Genomic DNA, 23602 nt, shown 5'->3' with positions numbered 1-23602 from the left:
CTGAATTTTCCATTGAGAATTTATACCAAACCTGCGTGCTTTTTTATGCTACATATGGGAGGTACAACCTCTGATTTAAATTAAGCCTTTGATATCAATTCATCGATGCTGACAGTTAATCAAATATATGCGGCATTTACATATATGATAATTATGGATAGTGAAGAAATTTACCCCACATTTCTTCAGATACAATTTACCCCAAATTTATTGCTATACAACGCCCATCCAATGAACTACTATCTTTCAGAGAAAATGTATAAATATAATGTTCTCTAGCTGCCTAAAAGCCTCGTGGCATTTCAATTTTGTTCAACAGAAATTCTTCATCGTTTCTCCCAAGTAGGATATGTAGACTCGATCTCCTGTCATCCGATCGATTCTCTGTTGGAAACTGATAAAAATAGATACTCCATTTGTTTGAGAAATCATAGAAACAGTTGTTTGAGGGCAGGAAGAAAGTGATCTGAGATGATCTTATTTGTTCTCTCTGAGGGGTGAACGGAATCCCAAAATACATACTTATTTGCATCTGGACAAGTGAGTGGATTATGCCGATTGCACAGTATACTCGTCTCAAACAGCCCTGTGCCACAACATCCCTTTGCTGCAACCTCAAATCCTGACAATCAACAACAAACTAGTGTTATTTATCAATTATTAGCTTAAATGTGTTCTGCAATCCTAAGAGAGGTCTTTTGGACCTCTAAAACATGATAGGTCAAGAGATGAAGAGTTCATTTCAGGCAGAATTGGTTAATTATAATTAGATCCTATAATTTAAAATATGATAATGTGATACGATATAAAAATAATAAAAAAAATACAAAAGTGATATGATTTAACATTTTAGCAAAAATTGTATATGGATTTAATAAAAATAAAAAAATAAAATTATGTATTGACATAAATTTGACATGATACATTTATGATATCATGCATGAGTTCCAAGGCTAATTATAATCTTCCTATGTTTTTGTCGAAAAAGAAAACAAAATAAATTTCTATAGCATCTTTGTGCATGTAAATTAGTTGTGATGGTTAATGGGCCAACGATAGTTAAAACTTACCGTACTGGGAAGGTTTTGTGATAAGCTGCAATAGCAAATCATAAACATCTGCAAAGAATACATTCAGCCCTGGGAGATCTTTGTTCAGCTTTGCCACCGAAGCTTTTAACTTGCCATTGAATTCCAAGGACACTCTATTGCGTTCCTCCACGCAGTTAAGAGGGTCCTCAAGGTTTGTGGTTCTCTGCACCGGCAAACACCCAATTGGAGGAAGTCCTGTTAGGGACAACTTTCGAGCTCCTAGACTGTAAATCTGCCTGACGAAATTTTCAGCAATGGCAATGAGGAAATCCTCATATTGTTGAACAGTGAATTGGGACTTTCTTTGGGGAAGGGCATAATAGTTTTCGATGAAATCATTGGTTCCTACGCTTATCAAATATAAGGCCTCTGAGATTATGCCGTTCGCCTCCCTATCACCAAGATAGGCTCGTAACTTCTTTTGGTACTCCTTGTAGTACTCCACTTCCTTCCACAGAGGAATCACTTTCTGCCATGTGCCAGGTAAAATTTATCAGTAACTAAAATCAACACCACCCAATTTCAGTGACTGAGTCCTTACCACTACATCAGCCGTAGCATTGTCATAGCCAGTTGCAGCAGAAGCAAAGCAAACACCAGTGGCGAAGTCTGAGATGTTCAAAGTAGGATCCAAGTAGGCAGGGATAATAGGCTTCAGACCAAAGCCCTCGGATATGAAGTCAGGAGGAAGTCGGCCATTGCAGAAGCGTCCGGTGGGGGTGCCTCCGGGAAAATCACGGCCATAAGGCTCAAAATTGGACTTTGCAATTGTTGGGATGTAGTTGTTGTTACCTGAATCCACAGATGAATCTCCAAAGACTATAATAGCAGACACTTTAGCTTGGGATTTAGACGCCAAAGCTACGATTTGAATGAAGAAAATCCAGGGAATAATCACGTATGCCATGCCTGTTCGATAATCGCAGTTAGCATGTAGCAAGCTTTCATTGCTGATCAAACACGAACATAAGAAAAGGCAAAAGCATTAATAATAATATGGCGAACTTAATTCATAGTAGCCTTAATAACTGAGAAAATATGGACCGGCAAGAATTTAGATTATATGGGTTGTGTTGAAATGGTGCATATATGAAGAAGAGAGACCAAAACAATAATAGCGTGTATAAATACTATAAATTTGAGGTTATGATCAATTATTGTCATTATATTATAAATCAATATTAAATTTTATCATTATATTTTAATTTATTTGAATTCCTTTCATTATATTTTTAATTTGTTGATTTTTATACATATAAAGTAAAGAAATTGATGAAAATTTATCACTTATATTAATAGAATATTTCGAAAAATATTTTGATTTCATTATTTTTATTAAAAAAAACTAACTAAATTGGAAGTAAAGTAATAAAATTTGTCATTTTCATTACTAATATATATATATATATATATATGCATTTAACATATATATATTTTCATTTCCTATTGCCTAGAATTTTGCCGTGTAGGACCATTAAGTTGCTAAGTTATTCAACTTTAATTATCCCTTTTTTTATGTCTTTCATCTCTTAGAGTTTAGAGTCAAGAATACTTCATCTTCCATTCTTGATCTACTGCCTCCTCGGTATCTATATTCCTTTTTCATTTATTTTTAAAAATTTATTCTATTTCCTTATTCAACAGACAATGAATTTTATTTACAAATTGAAAGGAAATGAATTTGCATTATTCAAAATTTTCATATAAGTAATGGATTGTCTCCCCTACATATAATTATTTATTTATTACTTTCAGTTTTCATTCTAAAAAAAATATTCGTCTAACATTTTATTGTAAGTATAAATTTTTTTCACCTAATTTTTTTAAAAAATTATTTTTTATATTAAAAAGTTTAGTCAATACATTCATCCATAAAAATAATCTCTTAAATGGATATTGATTGCCAAATTCTAGGTCATAACTCTTTATCTCCTTCTTCTTCCAAAGTTTTTTTTTGTTTCTTGCATTTGTTTTTTTTTTTTTTTTAAATTCTCCCATTGTATTGAAATTTAAAAACAGAATAATCTTCTCATGATTCGAAGAATCCACTTGAAAAAAAAAATCTATTATCTTATAAGAAATCATCAAATTTAGAATTTATTTAATAATTATGTGATAAATTAATTTTCAATCAGGTTACTTGCAATCTCTTTTACAATGCAAGTATTTTTTTTTTCTCTTTTTTCAATTATAAAAATTGTAAATTTATTATATTATTATTATTGCGTTATAAGTTTGATTTAATAATAAAGATTTTAATAAAAAATATGAAATAAATCACAACAATTGATTAGTAACTTTGTTTTTCTTTTAATTTCTTTTTTGTTTTAAAGATGAAATGAGTAAAAGATTTTATTTGGAATTGTGGGTTAGTTTATCATATAGTTGAGATTCATTTACCTTTTGTAATTATAGAAAGTATGATTTTTTTTTTTATTTCCAACCATTATGAATTTTTTACTTTTAAAATCTACGAGATATTTGAAATGTGTTAAAAGAGTGTTTACATTTATTTAGTATTATTAAATAATAAAATGATAAATCGTAACAACACATGAGTTGTTATCTTGTGTACATATATATATATATATATATATGGGGTAGAATTTTCAATTCTATTATTTTAGTTTGAAAATCAATAAAATCAATAAAATTATATATATATATATGTATGGTAGAACTTCCAATTCTATTATTTTAGTTTGAAGATAAAAAAAAATTAAAAGTTCAGAGACAAAATTTAGTAATGAATATGTTGAGATGGTTTACTTGTGAGTAAAGAATCTTACATTATCAAAAAATGAGATTGCGATATCTTATATATACATGAATGACTAAAAAATATAATAATTTAAGCTTTTTAGCTTAAGTGGTATCTAATATGTATATATGGATTATTTGGTGTGTTCTCGTGAGCTTCAAGCATAGCAAATCTCCCAACAATAGATATCAAAATCGAATGTTTGACTTGAATGCAGCGAATACATGATAATATACAGAAGCATAATACCCAAGTAGATAGTGTATTGAGTTAACTGATGCAATGAATATATGATAATATGCAGAAGTGAAATACTCAAGTGAACAGACAATATATCGAATCAACATGGGGTAAAAGCTTAAGGGGGCATTAAGATAACCTAGATGCACAAAGAGGTAAGGTTGAGAAATCATCTAAGATGTGGGTTACTTGGCTCATAAGAGGTGTTGATAGGAGATTTACTAGCAAGAGAGAATTTAGGTGATTTTTTAGAAGGATTTACAAGTGAACGAAAAAAATTATTAAGATAATTTATATATAAATAAAAAATCTTACATCATCAAAAAATGAAATTAAGATGTGCTCTATATATATATATAAAAGATTCAAAAATTTAATAATTTAAACTTTTAAATTCAAGTAGTGTTCAACATATTGTATGAACTTTTTGATATGTTTCTACGTGGTATTTCCGTGTAAGCTTCGACAAATCATCCAACAAAACATTCATATCATGATAAATTCAATATTAATTTATTAAGTTATAATATTGTATTTGGAGTTCGGACTACTCTATTATATTTTCAGACTCCATTATCATTTGTATAATTATACTTACGTGTTGGAATGCCAAAATCTGAAAATTAAATAAAATAACCCTCAGAATTTGTTAGATATTAATGGAGATAATGAGAGAGTAGACCAGACAGTTGAGAGATACAATTATACTAACGATAAAGAAGGCCGGACAGTTGGGAGATGGGTCAGTTTTATTTAGAATGCTTATTATTTTTGTGGAAACATTAAAGACATTTAGAAGATGATAAGACAGACGGACTGCGACTGATTAATTGAGTTAATAATAAGTAGCAAATATTTTATTCGTAAGATTTAAGTTTGATTTTTATTATCAATTTTTTTGGAATAATTTGTAAATTTAATCTATATTTTTTAAAAATTTCTTGATAAGATTTGCCCTGAAATTAAAATGGGGGAAGCTCAACAGCCAGACTGATATAATTGCAAGCAGTTCTGGAGTCTATGGTCCACTTTCACCCTGCAACATGCCACCTTGACAGCCTGGGTTGATCTCACCCGGTACCCAGTTGGGAATAAATAGATTAAATGCTACTTAGTTTGGCCATCAACGAGGCAACGAGGACTTCAACTACCCAAGCTACTTTGTAATCTTATTTCCCTAACAAAACTTGTTATTCTCAAGAGCAAGGAATTAATGTTTGTACAATTAGATTCTGCATCATGAGCATGATAAAGCAAGTAATAAGTTGTAATTAAATCTCCCTGTCCTTCATAAAAAATTTCGCTAAAAATGGAAAGGATTACTTGTTTTCAGTTTTGAATTTTTGGTAGAGATATAATTAATTAAATGATTTATCATTTATTTGCCAAAAAAAAAAGAATATACATTTATTTTATTTTTTTCATATAATTTGACATTTATGTTTGACATGGATTTTACGTGTACAAAATATTTTGTTTCAATTAAAGTAAATCCATGCAAATTAGGTGGGTTAATTGCCCAAGATTTCCTCTCAATTGACAATCAACTGAGTTTGAATTTTTTTTTTTTCAAATCAAAAGAGAAAAAAAAAAAAAAACAAATACAAGAGAAAGAATAAACAGAAAATGAAAGAGTTGTGGCTGGCGTTGGCAAAGTTAGTGTTTTTGCTTTGCCGTCATCAACAATTATAAGTATTCCAAAATAAAGAGGAAAAAAAATGTCAAATTCGAAAAAAAAAAAAGAAATTCAGATCTATAATTAAAAAATCCAAATAATAATTTAGCAATTAACAAAGATAAAAAAGAAAACACAAAAAAAAAAAAGGAAAATAAACATGTCAATCTCAACCTATCCAAATTGGACGGAACTTGTTTCATTGCTAGACCTTTGATTTAAAATTTTGTTTTCGGTTCACTTTAAAAGATAGTAAAATATTAATTATTATTACTTTTATTATTTAATATTGTTTAATTTAAAAATTTTTTTATTATTATCTAAATTAAAAAAAAATCCTTACACGAAATGATGACTTCAACGTAAACTAAATTTATGAAATTCCTTTAAAAATAAAAATAATAAAAATAAAATTCTTATATTAAGTAATTTAAATAAATATAACTAAATATCTGGAAAATATTGACATTTATTTATAATAATTTAATCGAAAATAATCAAATGAAATTTAATGAGGCGCTTTAATAGCCGAAAATGAAATAGATAAGAAAGGTAGTTGGGCTATGAAGGTTTAAGCCTGAAGAAAAGCTGAGGAGTGAGGCAGAAGTCCAATTGCATGTTCAATCAATTGGTGATAAGTGTGATATGTCCCCATATACACTTATTAATGGCCTTAACTGTCAACTAACTCAGCCCAATCCTTTATTATTAAAGCTACCTTTGAACTAAAATAGATATTATTTAAAGGTACCATTTGAATTTGAGGTTTAGCTTAAATAATTTATTTATTTTTTTAGGGGATATTTTAATAAAGTTGAAGTTCAATCATACACTTACAAATTTATTTTCAATTTCTTTTAAATTTTGATTCCTATGTACTAAAAAATCTATCGCTTTGGGCTTATTTCCTTTTTTTTTTGTACATTTAATTTTTTTTTGTTATTTGTTTCTTAATTTTTTTATAATGATATTATAATTTAAAAATTATATATGAAAAATTTTACATTTATATATTTTTGTATTATAAAAGATAATACTCTTCATTTCTTTTTGTATCTTTTTTTTACATATAAGAGGAAAAAGCTTTGGTTTTGGTATATTTTATATTTAAATTTTTATAATAAAATTATAAAATTGAGATTCCATAATTTTTAATTAATGACAAAAGTAAAAAATCGATAAAATAAATTTAAAATATAAAAAAGTAAGAGTATAATTAGATAATTGAAAAGAAAAAAATTATGATTTTGAAACATAAAAAAAAAAAAAAGAACAAGAAAAAGATACAAAAAAAATGAGACGTGACAGTAGGTTTTGAAATTTCGACCCCTGAGAACGCCTCTTTATTCAAGTTATCAAGCAAACACAATTATGCTGAAACTTGTTAGATTCAAGTGATCTTCACCTGCAAACTCATAGTTTGAGGTTGAATTTTTAAAATTATTTTATTTTGGAGGAGGGAGGGATTCAAATGATATATGCATCTATCCTTTTACCAAATGATCAAAAATTATTATTTTTTAAATATCAATTACATTACATCTATGAATCAGTCACCATTCAATTTGTACTTAGGGCAAAATATTCTTATATATGGATTTTCTTCACCCTCTATCATATTCTATACTCTCGTTTCATATATGATATTTTATTTTGATTTTGTACAAAATTTAAGAAATTATGAGTTTTTGTTTTATTTATTTTTTCAAATTACCTTTACTTTGAAAAATAAAAGAAAGTGAGTAGTTTTTTTTTAATTACAAGTACAAATTATAATTATAATCAAATATTACATTTATATATAAAAAATTATTGAATAATCAAATAAATCAAAAAATAATTAGACAAAATTCAACAAAAGTTGAATAAAATTCACTTATAGTTAGATTTGAATATAAAACCTTAAAATTTTAAGATCTTTTTTTTATCATTAAATCAAAATCTCTTTGGCCAAAGTAAATAGTATTAGTTAAAGGGTAATTAGACAAATTAAAAATAATTTTTCTTTGAACTTTCAACCGAAATATATTTTTGGCAAAGTATAACACTATTTAAAAGACTGAAGAAGTGTACTTTTTTTTAAAAAAAAATAAAAGGTAAAAAAAGTACAAAATTGAAACTATTATTTTAATTAAAAAATGGCCGAGCAGTAAATTTTTTTTTATATTTTGTTATATTTATTTATCATCATTTTTTATAAAATTTATCTAATTAAAAATAAAGATAAAAAAAAAACAGAAATGATATGTTGATATCTTAATTGGACTTTCTTTCATAAAATTTATCTAAAATGGAGAAAATAAGAAAAGAAAAAAAAGAAAAAAGGCTTACAGAAGGTTCTAGATTGATATCTTATATTAAGTTTAAAATATTAATTTCTTAAATTAAGATAAAATAACTTTATCAATATAATATATGTATATGTATAAAATTAAATAAATAATAAATATATTTTTATATAAATAACAAAACGTTCTAAATATGTTTTCGGGTAGAGCTCGTATTTCTTTAAAGAACTCGACCCATTTCAAGTCAATCATAATTAAAAAAATCACTTTTATCAAATTGAGATGGATTGGAACTCATCAAATGTTGATTACTTTGGCGTCTCTATTAATTGACACTTTTCATTGCAAAATTAATGTAATTAAAAATATAAAAATGTGAAATGAAAAAAAATAAATGGGTGCCATGTCAACACCTCCACTAATTTTTTTTTTACAAAATTTATTTAATAAAAAGAATAGAAGCACATAAAAGGAAAATTAACAAAAAATTTTAAAAAGTTAAAAAATTTTTTTAAAAAAATAAAGAAAAACTTAAAAGAGAGAGTAAGAGAGAGAGAGAGAGAGAGGTGCAACGTGGCAAAAAAAAAAAACCAAATTTAAAGTATAAACAAATGATCAAAACGAAATGCACAATCCTTTGACTTATTGAAGGAAGATACCTTGACTCGAACATAACCATCTATCCAAACCTCACATCCTCACTAGCTATGTAAAGCCAAATTGGTAGAATTATACTTTTTTATTTTTAGCCTTTTTTATATTTTTTTTAACCCAAGAAGTTAAATATTGCATTGGATTATATAAAGTGAGAAATTGTTTACCTTCTATATTGTAACAACCTTGATGCTTATCTAAGCAGCCTGGTCAATCTTTCATATAAATAAAGGATAACTTGAACTATCAAGTACATCAATGTCTATCATTTACAAAAGAATCAAGTTAACAGGGACGTTTATATATAGCATTGAATTGTTGGAATTTGATTTTGTGATCATCACTTACCTTCTTTTTTTTTTTTATCATTTGCGGGTTAGAAAGAGTTTAATTCCATGCACAATAAGGAGAGTGTAAACAATGACTAATAGATGGTGAGAGTATCAGGAGGCATTAAAGCCAGTGTGCTTTTTGAGAGGCCTAGGAAGTTTATCCTACCTCGCCTAAAGCAAGGCGTAGCTAACGTGAAAGCTATGGCGATTATCACCACCATTATAATCCTAGTTACTCCTTCTATATGCTTCACAAAATGCCAGTAGCTCTTAGGTTGTTCTCTAAAATATTTTATCATTGGTTCATACTTATCAATAGTGGCATAAAGCATGTAAGGAAATCACATGCCAAATGGGAAACTGCATGTATGCCAACCCCAATTAAAATTCAACTATTATCACATGTAATTAGGTAACCAAATTAACCCCATTAATGAATTTAAAAGTTTATAATTCTTAAAATATATGAACATATGTTCTTTGTTACCTTAAGGAAATTGAAGTTGTCACCAAAGGGAACAACAACACCTAATTTTTTCTTGTTCCTTAACTAGGTGATGGTGTTATGGTAGATTGGTAGCAAAATCATAGCCATATTCAATTTAAGTGTCTCAACTGCACCTCTAGCAAATCAAACACAATGCCCCATCATTTCAAATACATATTCCTTTCTTTGATATTCTACATATTTATATGTAAATAGGCCACACATAACCCAATCCACAAAGCCATTACCCAAACTCTCTACCAGTTATCCTACAAAAAATACTCGGTGCTTTAATAAAATCTCCTTATTGGGTTGTTGTTGCATGTAGGCTTAAGCTTCTGGCTTAGCATTTAACTTAGGTGTCGGCTTTCTCTTCTTATAGATTGGTTTGGTGCTTGTAGTAGAAGCATTTTCAGATTGTTTATCTGTTTAAAATATAAGAATTATGGTCATTAAATTAAAGCTAAAAAGTAAACATAGACCCAACAACAATAGTGAAAGAAATGCTTTTATAACCATATTGAATATACATATTGTTATTCTTGACATTTATCTGCTTAAAGTTATAGATTTTTATATTAAGTTATATTATCTTGACAACTTTTATATTAAGTTATAAGATTGTTATAGATTTTGATTAAAAACCCCAAAATGTCTTTGTTAGAAGTTTACAATCATGTCTACAACTATGAATTTTTTTTTTCTAAACAAATTGCATGCAAAAGCAAAATAAAAAGATTATACTAAACATGTACAGAAAATAAAAAGGGAAAAAAATTACCTATTTACAAATAATTCAATCTCCGATAGGCCATTGTAGAAATCCTAATTCAATTTTGATTTTTGCCTATTTCTTTTATCTGAAAAAAAAAACACACAAAACCTGAATTTTGAGAATTCTTAATAAGTAAAATCATAATACTATTTATTTAATGGAAAAGAATGCAAAAGAGAATTGGGATTTGCAGAGAACATACAAAATAAAGGCAAATTGGGATTTGCAAGAATGATGCAGGAAATAAAATTATTACCTAATTGGCTTTTTTAGTTGTGACAATTTCTTTCATTAAAGTAAGGAAGATATGAAATACCAATACCAACAAAATCTTTAAGGCCTACCATTTTATCTAATATACAAATTAGCATAGGAAACAAAAAAAAAAAAAACTTAAGCAATGATATGATAACATAATGCCTTAGTTGCATCTTTTGCTACTCTAAAATGCCTAGATCACTATTGATTCATTTTAGCAAGGGGGCAACATCATCTATTTTGTGTTTCTAGATAAAAAGTTAGTATTGTCAAATAAGTATAAATACACTTTATTTGCATGTTAAAAATATCAACAAATATTTCAATCTAAGAGACGTATTACTAACCAATAGCCATATATAAAATCTTTCAAGGTTGGACCATAACAGAAAATCTATCAATGTAATCAAACATGCACTAAAATACTTCATCAAAAGTTGTTGGCAAAATTTGCATGAGATAAAATCAAATTAACCAAATTATATTTATTCTAACAATTTCAACAAAATTTAATACTGAAAATTTTAACGAGTTAAGATCGTTAAACCAAAAAAAGTTGTAGAGAACATGCAAAATCAAACCTCAGGGAAAATCAAAACAATCGTTATATTTGTAAAGAACATTCAAAATCAAAACAAAACAAAAAAAAAATTGTAGAGAAACAACAAATAGTCACTTGAAAAAAAAAAATCGTTACCTCCTATTGTACCTGTTCACTGCTCTTGTTTGATTTTTTTTTTCAGATTCGAAAAAAATAAAACAAAAAAATATATATCTTTACTCACAAAAGAAAAGAATAAAGAAGAGAAACTGAAAAGGAAACGGAAAGTTTGAAAAATAATGAAACAATCGAAAATATCAAAGCAAGAAACAATTGAAAGAGTTTTTACTAAAATTATCCATCTAATCATCATTTGATACATTGCTAAGCTGTCCCGTTAAAATTAATTGGGGACAACTTTTATATTATGTAATAGATTATATGAAGTGTATAAAATTAGTTCTCTTTTTCATTTTTCTTTCAAATTTATAGCATTATTATCTTTTGATATATTAAATACTTTGAACTTAAAATGAAAAATAAGTACATGGTCTTTTCTATACTAAATAGAAAAAATCAAAGTAAAACAAGTATATATATATATATATATATATATATATATATATGACATTTCCATATGTTTAATTGAAAATAATAGAAATTGAATGCATAAATATCTTTATATTGTATCGAATGATTTGTTGGTAGAATATTGGATTTTTAATTTCAGTGATCAGTGATTAATCTCTTATAACTTCAAAATACCAAAAAAAAAAAAAAAAAAAAAAAGAAGGGAATGCATATAAATCTTCAGGAATCAAGTTGGACTGAGCCCTGCATGATTAACACCTTAAAAAGCTTAATCAAAACCCATTAGTCTAGTTTATCCTAGGGGGTTTTTTTTCCTCCATTTTTTCTTGATTCTTTTCATTATGTTTTTAATTTCTCTCTCTCTCTCTCTCTCTCTCTCTCTCTCTCTCTCTCTCTCTCTCTCTCTCTCTCTCTCTCTCTCTCTCTTTTCGATTAGTAAGGATTGTATTGAAAGGGATCTCATTTATTATTCTTTTCTTTGTAGAGGTTAATTGTAATGTGTTAATGGTCATTATTGCAATTAGTGGATAAATATGTTTCTTAATTAATTCAATAAACTAAAATAAAAATAAATTTAAAAAATTCAAGCAAAATGATTGTTATGAGATGACATGAACTTAGACCTATTGTTATAGAAAAAAATCCCTAGGTATCCCACATTTTCTTCTTTAAAGTTTCTATTTTTTTTATTAGTATATGAGTCGGATCAATTGGATTCAAATCTATTATAGTGTTTAGATCATCCATATATATGGATAACATCTAATTATATTTAAGTTAGGAGCCTGAATTATTTGATCACAGGAGGAGAGAATGGAATATAGGCATATTGGCGAGTCAGTTTCGCAAAGAGGATATAGATTTAATAATCCAAATACCTTTAAGTAGGATCCCAACACCTGATAAATTAATATGGGTGGATTCAAAGCTGGGAAATTTCTCAGTCAAGTCTGCTTACCATACAGCAAGACTTTTGCTTAAAAAGAGACAAGAGATAGGGATACTAGATCCCAATGCTGGAAGCTAGTTTGGACGGCTAATACTGTCCCTAAAGTTAAGGTTTTTATGTGGAGGTTGTTATGGGGTATATTACCAGTGAGAAGTGCACTTAAAAGGCGCAACATCCAAATTGATGATACCTGATGTGTTCGTAGAGAAAGGGGGAATCAGGTTACCATTTATTCTTTGAATGTCATTTTAGTGTCTGTTTATGGGAGAGGTTATCTAACTGGGTGAGGGATGGCTGGAATTTGGGGCTGTGTCTCCAGATTTTTGGACTTGTTTTCTGATTAAGGCGAACCAAGAAAAGAAACTAGAAACATGCATGTATGCCTTTTGGATGATCTGGTCAAATAGAAACAGGTGTTTCCATGAGGGCACGTGCGGGTCTGTAAGTGAGACGGCTTTCAACGTTGAACGTATGCTGAATGAAGACGGGGAGTTGTCGCATACCTCAAACAGGGAGGATAATGGAAAGGAGGCACTGGCGAGGTGGAAGCCGCCTGAAGAAGTCGATTTTAAGATCAACATGGATGCAGCATTTGACTGCAAAACTTTGATAACTGGGTTGGGGATGGTAGTACGGTATAAAAGCGGTAGGCTTGTGCTATGTGCAGTGACGAACGAGGCAACTGTTTCAATGTTATCTTCATGCAAAGATGAAAGCAGTGCTGTTCAGGGTGGGCATGGCTAGAGAATATGGGTTTGAGGTAGTGGAGGTCGAAACGGATGCAGCTATGGTGGTAAAGGAGATTGACAAATCTGGAGACTTGAACTGGGAAGGGACGGGGATTACTTTGGATGTGCTGAGCGCAGCTTCACAACACAGAGTATGTCGTTTCTTACACGTTAACAGAACTGCAGACACTCTAGCTCATAATATAGCCAGGATTAGGGGAAATGTTGGTCTTCTTGTGTGGGAGAATCTCCCTGAACTATTACGAATGTTGATGTTTCTATGTAGTAATGAAAGTACTTTCTGATAAAAAAATTTATTTTGTAATGAATTAAAAATAAAAAAAGAAAAAGCGCGAATCCTTTTGGAGACGAGAAACTTGAATTACTTTTGAATTATCTTTATCTTTGATCTTTAATTTTCTTGTGAGAGAGCCTTGACCTATCTTTAATAACAATTGTTGCTATTTGATTAAAAATTTACATATAGATCAAGTAACTCTCATGGACGAATGACTCATTCGAGCTTGGTGAAACATTCGACCTTTGAACAAGCCTTTTGATGCATGGTTCATTTTGGGATTAAGGATTCAAATTCTAATTATGTTTGGTTAGCATTATCTTGGGTAAAAGGTTACTTGTAATTAGGTTTTTAGTAATAAATTTGGAATTCTTTTAGTAGCTGTAAATATATGCTTATGCCCAAAGTTAAGGTTAAATGAGTTTTTTTTTTTTTTTTTTTAAATGATAAAAGGTTTTTTGACTTTACACGATATATGTTTTCTCCATATTGATTCAAGTAAACTTATTTACTTCGAGATTAATGAATTTATAAGAATTTATCATTCCACAACCTCCAAGCAAATTTGAATTCAAACAACAAAAAAAAGATATATATTTTTTTGCTTGAGCCAATCATCCATTGATAAATGAATGTTATTTTTAAAATAGTCCAATTATGTCAATGGTCCATATATTTTATGAAAATTTGTACCCATAGTTTAATTCACACCAATTTATTTTTCATTATTTTAGTTTCATAATTTTAGTCCAATTACTAGTTATGTCTATTTTTTATTATTAAAAATGTTGATGTGGCGTTAAATTTGCTAATTTAGCAATTTGAATGAATGAAATTAATTATTAAATTATAAAAATGATCCATTTACATACACAAAATTTAAAATTTAATTTTTATATTCGTATAAAATTTAAAATTTAGTTCCTTTAATATAAAATTATTTTTATTTTCTTAGAAATTTTGTAGCTTTTTTTTAATATTAAATTTACTTTTCGTAATATTTTAATTTTTTAAATAAAAATCATTTTTTAAATTTTTATATTTTCAGATTTTAACATTTTATTTAATCAAAATATTTTATATTTTGTTTTTAAGTTTTTAGAATTTTTATAAAATTTTCTATATTTTTTAATTTTAATTTTTAGAAATTTTCTTTATTTTTTAATATTTAAATAAAAATAAATAAATAAATAATTAATTAATTAAACTATGAAAAGACACGAATCCTTGGAATTTGTTCTATTTGGTATATTTGAGATGAAAGAGCATAAAAATCTTGGTAAAACAAAGAAATAGCTAAATACGAAGAGTTTTTAATTTCAATTTATTCTTTATTTAAATAAAATAAGAAAATACGTAAAATTTTAAAAAAATATTTATGAACTCTTTTTTAAAACATAAAATATAATAAAAATTTTCTAAACAACTTAAAATTTAAAAAATATGGAAAATTTTATAAAAATTCCAAAAAATAAAAATAATATAATTAAATGTTTTGTTAAAATAAAAATGTTAAATTTTGGAAAAATTCAAAAACTTTCAAAAAAATGAAATTTAAAAAATAATTTAATATTTTAAAATATAAAAATTTTATAAAAAATTTTCAAAATATTTTTTATATTAGAAAGACTAAATTTCACATTTTATGCGAGAACAAAGACTAAATTTCAAATTTTAAACGAGTATAAAAATTAAATTTAAAATTTAAAATGAGTGTAAAATTATTTGCATAATTTAATAGTTAATTTCATCCATTCAAGTTACCACTTCAAAAAATCAACATTAAGTTAGCAAAGTTAATGATCATATCACCAAATCAATATCCACGTAAGTATTTTAATGATAAAATGTTGATAAAGTTTGTGATTACATTAAAATTAATAAATTAAAATATATGAGAATTAAATTTATATAAATTACTAAATTTCAAATTTTTGCAAAGTTAGAAACCTCTAAAATAATTAAACCTTTTTGGAATAAAAAGACTCTCTTTAGAGATTTAAGAGGAGAGATCTCTTGAGTTTAACGGTGTTTAATGAGTGTACAAGTTTGTGAGATTGACCGAAAAGAATTAATGATTGTAATTTAAAAAAAAAATTTTAATTAAATTGTGTGTTATTTGTCTTCCGTTATTTGCTTTCTTTTAATTTTTTAAAGTTATAATTATAATCAAATATTATATTTAGATAATTATAATTAATATATCATAATTAAACTACAATCATAAAATAATTAATTCTCAAACTAAATATAACTAAATAATCAAATTCATATATAATAAAACTTAAATTTAAAACTTTATAGTTTTACGATTCCTTCCTTTGCTTAATTAGGTAGTTATCATACTTTTTTTTTTTTTTTTTTTTATATCATCGGCGTGTGGCCCCTAACTAAGTTAGAGAATACATATTTTTTATTTTAAAATATAAATTGCTTTAATTTTTATTTTAATAGAAACTATATTTATTTGATTCATTTGATGATTTGATTTGATTATTTTTAATAAAAATATAATAATTAATGAATAATTTCTTAATTGTTTTAATTATTTGAAATCAAAATTTATTGAATAAAATTTTTTTATTTAATTGTTTAATTATTCAAAAAACTATTATGTTCTATATTTCTTGAATAATTATTTTCATTATCTAACTTATTCAATTATTTTTTAATCTTACTCTTTTTATAAATTTATAATTTGATCAATTTAATTTATACACAAAATTAAATAAATAAAATAAAAATGGGTTTGCAAATGTAATTGTTATTATTTAGCTCAAATTTGTGATTTTTTTTCTATGTGAATTGTGTTTGCTTTCTCATTACTACTTACTAAAAATGAGATCGTCGCATTATTTGTAATTGTCTTTTTTATGTTAAGGATATATTTATTTTTTAATAATTTATTTTAAATTATTTTTTGTTAAAGATAAAATAATAATTATATAATATGAAAGCGTTAAAATAGTAATTGCCTAATATTTGAAACTTATCAACAAATTTTTTGATTATTTACATTTTAAATTATTTTTAATTAAAAGTAAAATGATTATTATATAACATAAAAGTAGTAGACCCCCCCCTTAAGCATATTTTTGAGTATAAATTTCTTTTTTTTTTGTTATGGTATCTAAAAATATGTGTCTCTGTCATTATTGGGGGTTCACATGAAAATGCGAAAAAGTGAAATGGTAGAAGCTGCACTTTTATTTCATGGGTAATAGATAGATGTGGTCCATTCCTATTTCCTTCCAATATAAACCGTGAACTAGCCAAGGATGCGTACGATACCGGCTAAGTGCCTAATCTGTTTTCCAAACGCAAATCTAAACAAAAAAGAAGAGGGTCAGTTTTTCAATGTTATCAAAAAATGGATAATTGGGATTTTTTATATTTAATATATAAAATATAAAAATTAATATCTCATAATTTATATTAATAAAAAATGTTTTATTTTTATTTTTATTAAATTTGTAAACTTTTTATTAAAATTTTAAATTATATTATTTTTATATTTTTATATCACATCATTATATCATTTTTAAAATTACCAAATTTAATAATGAACATGAAATTTCCCACTTAAAACCTCCACGTCACATTCCAATGGTTAGAGGTTTTTTTGTTATTTCAAGAATGGAGTACTTTAAATTCTTTATTTCCTAATAGGGTTGGTTTAAACTTATTTCCTTACATGTGGAGTATTTTAAGCCCCATCAATCTATCTTTGCCATATTAGTGTTTTTTTTCTTTTCCCTTTTAACCGGAGAATATGAATGTTTTTCATTTCTTTCTGTTTTACCATCTTGTAAAATAATATGATGAATTTCCGTTTTATGAAAAATTATTTGTACAGAAAGACAAATTCATAATCAACAGGAACGAATATCATCCCTAATTAGAAAGAAATAAAAAATACTGATATGGCAATATGAGAATGACGAGACATGGAGTACCCCAAATAAAGAAATAGGTTTAAAACAGACTTATGAAAAGAAAAAAAATTTTAAACCACCCCATTGTCAGGAAAAGCTCATGGTTGATATTGACTTTGTCCATTGTAACCATTACCTGAACTTTCATAGTCATTACATGTGTTTGAACTAATTTTTGCACTTTTAGGTATATGCAATTGTCAATGTGATCAAGTTATCCGATCTGGCAAAAATTGAAACTCTAACCCCTTTATCTTCCCCCCATTATTTAAGTCAATAGCTTTGCCCTATTATCACTACACCGACACTTTTCTCTGCTTTATCTCCTTCTATCCAATCCAATTTTTCTCATCATCCGCTTCAAAGAATGGCCTCAGCTTCAACCGAAATGTTACCGGCTATTGATATTGAAGAACTAGAAGTTACTGAAACTGATGCAGCACTTCTCAGGGAACTACTAGAGGATGAGTCGGAGAAGGAGGAGCTGGAAAAAGATAGGGTCAAACAAATAGTTCGTGCTCTAGAAGTTGAATTGAACGCTGATTTAGACGATGATAAACATGATAGATTGGAGCAAACTGAAGAACTCAATGTCGATGGATTCGAGTATTATTGGCCTGACATGGTAGAGATGGCACCTAATTCGCCAGCGGTTGATGAAACAATGGGATGGTACGTTGATGACAGAATTGGAACGGGCGAGTTTGATTGTAGCATCGATTGTTCACAGTTTTATAGTGACGTTTTCTTCGAGGAAACAACGTATGGTAGTTTATGGCAGGATTAGCAAAATTCTGTTATGCGCACATTTAACTACTTGCTTTAATGTAATTTTTAATTTTTTTTAGATATTTGGATCAAATTTATTAAAAAAATATTATTATTTAAATTTAAATGAGTTATGAATTTAATTTTGATTTAATAATTAAAAAAATACAAGAATTACATTAATATAAGTAGATCTCTACTCATATATATGGTTTATATTAGATATATTATTAATATATAAATTATATATACTATCAATGAACTATATAATATTAAATTATTAATTTAAAAATATAAAGTTTTTTTTGTATTTATTTTTAAAGATTTATAAAAATATTATATATTTATTTTTAAGGACTTATAAAATTTTATATTTTCTTATGAATGATGTGATCATTTGTGATGCTCTAAAGGTATATTTATAAATTTATGGTGAACTAATAGTTTAAGAGTTATATATAATATATTGTAAATGTATAGATGCTATACATATAATAACACCTCATAAAAATTAATTTTAAATATATTTTTACAATTAAGTGTATTTTCCTTTTTAGGATTTTAAAATTTTCATAATATTCACGTTTTTTAAGCATTGTTATTAAAAAAATTATTTAATATATTAACGGTGAAATTTTAAAATTCAACATAGTTAGAAGATAACCACCTCATTGTAATAATATATTTAAACTCCACCGTCATGACGCATAAATCCTAAAGGATATAACAAAAAGTAAAAAAGTCACTTATCAATCTTTTATTTCATTTATAAAATTTAAAATTTTTTTCTATATATAAAAAATAAACTCTTAAAAAATAAAAAATTAATATAATAAATAAAAAGATGCGTTTTATTTTTAAATTAATAATTATGTGACGTGTTTCTTTCAATCCATTATAATTTTACATTTTATAGTAACTTAAAAAAAATAACAAAAATATCAAACAGCGGTCACGAGTGAAAGATGTACGACTGTTGGGCCCCCATGATGTGGGATTTTATTTTTCTTTTTCGGCGAATAACGTGTTTTTCAGTTTTTGCATTCATGTGGTGCCAGGCTGGCCTGGTAGAGCCGTATTTGACCATCTGTTTTTGTTTTTTGTTTTTTTTTTAAATTTGACACAACTAATCAATTTTAATCTTTGGTTACTCTAATAATCAAACTTTTCGCCAAGCTCAGAACAGTGTAAACCGAATGATTTCTTTTTAATCTGAACAACCAGTGCAAAGCAATTCCAATCCAGAGAAGATTTTTAGACTTGCAGTATTATGGCAATGTGGTTAAGTTAAAGCCCGTCAATCTTAAATATGAAATAAAAATACAAAAATGATATAAAAAAAATTAAAAAATATATGATTTAAAATTTTAATAAAAATAATATATAAATTAGCTAAAAATATATATATAAATTTAAAAAAATATATATTTCATATTTCACGTATTTTTGACATTTTGAGCACAAACTATGATATAATAATTTTTATATTTTATATGTATTTGATACAAAATAAACAAAAAAATAAATACATAAATTATCAAATCTAATTAAATTAATCGAGCTTGTGACGTAATAATTTGGAGACAACTAGAGCTGTTCTCAAAACAAAGCTTTAAGCACGACTAACAATGATAAGATTTGTAGGAGAAATTTACATCTCTTCGGGAGAGGAAGCAGAAAACATGTGCGGTTAGTAGCAAAATCTGCTTCAATTATGCCTATGGTCAATAAACTTCTTTCCTCCTGCTTGAGTGCTATGAAATTCACAAAGTAAAAAAGACCATATTTCCTGGATCTTAGTTTTCTTCGTGAAAAATAATTCATCCAACAAATTTCTTCACAGCAAACAAAAACTGATCCAATTAGTTGAGTTAACCACCAATCTACTTCACAAAAAGAGTGCTCTGACCATTCTTTTCTTGATTCTTTCACAGCAAATTGCTCTCTGCACAGGAAAAATACTAACAACACTGAAAGACCATTCGAACACTATAATTTGTTCAACGGTCTAAGGCCTTGGCTTCATTTCACAAACTCAACTCAGGTGTCTTTGGAGCCTACAACAAACGTGGCTATGAAAAACCTAATAGTATCAAGTGGAGATGAGGAATCAAACCTCTGAACCAATTCCTCCTCCCTAGTTCTTAACCAATCTCTAAGTCAGCATCACCAAATAATTGTCGGTTAGAAAAAGCACAATCAACAATGGCCAAAGAATCAATCACCAAAGAACAAAAAGGATGGTACAACATAACACACCTCATTAAGCTTCGAAACAAACAGCGAATTGAGCATTAACTACACCCTCCTATTCTGAATTCCGTAAGAATAACCAGTTGGGTAGATAAATTTCTACACCCAATCACAACCAGATGGACGTCATTCCTGACTTTGTTCTACCCTCTAATATTCAAGCTAAATCAAAAAGTAGACCACTAGAAAATTGAACTGCCTATTTGTGTCTTAATAAAATCCACCATAATGTTCTACAGTGCCTAATTTCCAATTTCCAGAACATGTACAAAGTGCTTCATAATAGTTCTCCACTGAAGAGATTTCAAAGCTTGAAAGAATTGAGAAAAATGAAGAAAGAAACAAGCATGTAGATACATAGCATCCCATGGTTTAAAAATAAAGGATCCTAAATAAGAAACAGTACTTGTGTAATTAGCATAAAAAACAAATATTTGGGGATGATACCAAGAGCATGAGTAGTGACAATGCTTGGCAGGTTTCGAAGAAATATTTCCCCCTCAAGCACATCTGTAAAAAACAAAAGAAAATTACTAAGAGCAATTCAAACTTTCAGAAACATCATCCAGAAATTAAAAAAGTATAATTCCATGTCCATTGCAGCATTTCTACACATTTGGATAAAGGATGAACCGTACCATCAAACAAAGGCAACTTAAATACTTGATTATTCATATCAACAGCAATTCCTTGAGAAGCACAAAAGATCCCAGCTCTTGACAACATTGTTGTTCCTTGACCAATGTATAATCCATTTAGTTCAAAGTAATAAGGATCTACAGTGTACCATATCATATCAATTCAAGAAATTATAGCAATTTTGCATTAATAGAAGATATAACCAGTCAAATACAAACCTTAAATACAATAAATATTATATAAGGTAACAGACATGTTTAATTAGACTAATTCATCTATAAGTTAAATATAATTGTCAAAACCATAAAAGTAAATTGCATTCTGGCTTCAATTTCTCATTTATAAAATATGAGAAGCCCCAGTCAACAGCTGGTGCCAATTGAGCTTAGCTATTTATTTTACCTTGCTTTCTCTTCTTCTACCCTAACCTCCTTTTTGTAATCTTCAGTTTAGGCTATATTACACTCTAGTCCTGACAAATGGATTGGAATCAATATAGATACATAATTCCTCGTCACTTGGTACCATAATTATTCCTGGCGTCCAGTCCTAAAAGTCCTAAATCTCCTTCTTTTCAACACCTGAAATTTATAGCATCAACATCTTGACCCTCTTTTGAGTCACATAGAAAACAGAGTAGTTTTAACTGAATATGTAACAAGTTCACTTGAGATTTATACACATCCCATTCTACTACACACTTAGTTGATCCTTCTAATAAGAAAGGCTACAAATTTTCATGAAAAAGCTTAAATCAGAAAATGACTCACTAATATTCTTATTTGTTAAAGTGAATCCTAAATCTATGTACCATCCAATCACTAAAGATCAAAGGATCAAAATGGTAAAGCATTAACATTAAAGAATGATGACTTAAGAATAAGCAAAAACTATACCGTTTACCTGTCTGCAGTCCCTGCAGAACAGTTCCACGTGTTATACCAAGTTCCCATCCACCATCAGGCACAGGCTGCTCCACAGCAACTGAAACTGCAACTAAATCTCCTTCCTCACCATGAGACCTGCAGGCACCAGGAACATATACCTATAGATAAACCAACATGAGAAAAGGAAAAAAAAAAAAAAGGGATGAGCTTCAAGTCAATAAATGAGCACTAACAACACAATCTTTTACAAGGCCCCCTGGAATCGTTAGGAAAAAATTGTTGATAACTTTCACAGAGAAGATAAACCTCAAATTTGACTAATATATAAAGAAGCAATTGCAGGGCCTTCATGCATGATACAAAGAAAACCATTAGTTCCAAATTTAAGTGACAGATAAAATTCAATAAAAAATTTAACTTCTCTTATATTACACATTAGAAGAAACACGCTGTACCTGAGCACCTCGAAGAACTGCTTCAGCACATTTCCTACTAACAAGTACCTCCTTCAGAGGTTTGTCAGGTGCATAACCATAACCAATTGCATGTGGTCCAGAACCCTTAACAAATACATCATATTCTAAGTTTCTAACCCTGCTATCTGACACTTAGAGAGGGGTTCATTTTGTAAGCTCGACTGCTTGTCAGCCATGTCCGAGTCAATACTATTATTTGCTTTAGTCTTTTTCAAATTGATGTCTTCGACATCATTTTCAGACCTTGAGTTTCTCAACGACAGCATCACTTGTGGATTTGAGAGTGTTCATTCGAATACAAGAATAGCAAGATGGACGCCTAATCAAAAATCAACAATGGCAGAACATGAATGAGTGAAGACCGCATGAAAAAGTAATGGACTCTGTTTTTATTTGCTCATTGCCCTTGAAAATCCGTTAAAAGGAAAACAAAAACAAAAGCTAATAGCTAATAGCTAATAGCAAATAGCAAAAGGCAAAATGCAAAAGGCAAAATCAATATTTGATTAGAAATGAGCACGTAACTATAAACACAAAAAGAAAAAGAAAAATGAAGGTAGAAAATGAGGTGGTAAGATTAGAGAGTTTGGTTGGTCAGAAAGAAGCATACGTTAAGGCTTTGGAGATTTGAGCAAAATGAAGAGACCCGTAGGCTTTGATGAAGTAATCTTCCACCCGAGGATTCCATCGCAATATGGGGTTGTAACTGTAACGCTCAGATGCTGCATCCATCTTTATCTGCGAAATCAAAACCAAAACAATTCAGATTATGCATATATGTAGAAAAAAATGCATTGACTTTGGGCAATAAAAGTGTGAGATAGAGTGCCTGGGTTTGGGAGTTGGGTTTAGAAGGGTGGGAAGGTTTTGCGGAAAGCTGCGAGTCCCTCCCTCTCTTCTTCATTCAAAAGGAACTTAACATGTCTTTACCGTGGATGTGGACCCATCGCTAAATATATCTAGATTTAAGTAGTCG

At 28.0% G+C, this 23602-nt stretch overlaps 2 protein-coding genes and 1 pseudogene across 4 annotated transcripts; all 3 read right to left on the bottom strand.

The window, feature by feature from the left end:
* Positions 1–72: 72 nt before the first annotated feature.
* LOC111306260 (GDSL-like Lipase/Acylhydrolase superfamily protein) lies at positions 73–2191 on the bottom strand. The gene is made up of 3 exons (XM_022904162.2): positions 1633–2191; positions 1071–1560; positions 73–622 (listed from the first exon to the last, which is right to left on the bottom strand). Exons 1-3 carry the CDS (start codon positions 1996–1998, stop codon positions 429–431), a joined length of 1050 nt encoding a protein of 349 aa, XP_022759897.2. The 5' UTR covers positions 1999–2191; the 3' UTR covers positions 73–428.
* Positions 2192–9133: 6942 nt separating this feature from the next.
* LOC149512909 (respiratory burst oxidase homolog protein C-like) lies at positions 9134–10077 on the bottom strand (annotated as a pseudogene).
* A 9857-nt stretch (positions 10078–19934) lies between these two features.
* On the bottom strand, positions 19935–23602 carry LOC111306257 (rRNA (cytosine-C(5))-methyltransferase NOP2C-like). Of its 3 annotated transcripts, none has more exons than XM_089750546.1 (5): positions 23456–23602; positions 23237–23364; positions 22167–22285; positions 21263–21400; positions 19935–21134 (listed from the first exon to the last, which is right to left on the bottom strand). In XM_089750546.1, the coding sequence occupies exons 1-5, from the start codon at positions 23528–23530 to the stop codon at positions 21013–21015; spliced, it is 582 nt and encodes a 193-aa protein (XP_089606672.1). In that variant the 5' UTR covers positions 23531–23602; the 3' UTR covers positions 19935–21012. The 3 variants fall into 3 exon arrangements, with proteins under 3 accessions (XP_089606672.1, XP_089606673.1, XP_089606674.1); XM_089750547.1 differs by having other exon boundaries at positions 21263–21358; positions 23456–23593; XM_089750548.1 differs by lacking the exon at positions 23456–23602 and having other exon boundaries at positions 22167–22308; positions 23237–23366.

The sequence above is a fragment of the Durio zibethinus genome, chromosome 21 (genome assembly GCF_047325235.1).
Source record: "Durio zibethinus cultivar Kanyao isolate XHJ-2024 chromosome 21, ASM4732523v1, whole genome shotgun sequence".
Taxonomy (NCBI): domain Eukaryota; kingdom Viridiplantae; phylum Streptophyta; class Magnoliopsida; order Malvales; family Malvaceae; genus Durio; species Durio zibethinus.
This window is presented reverse-complemented; position numbering and strand designations above follow the sequence as displayed.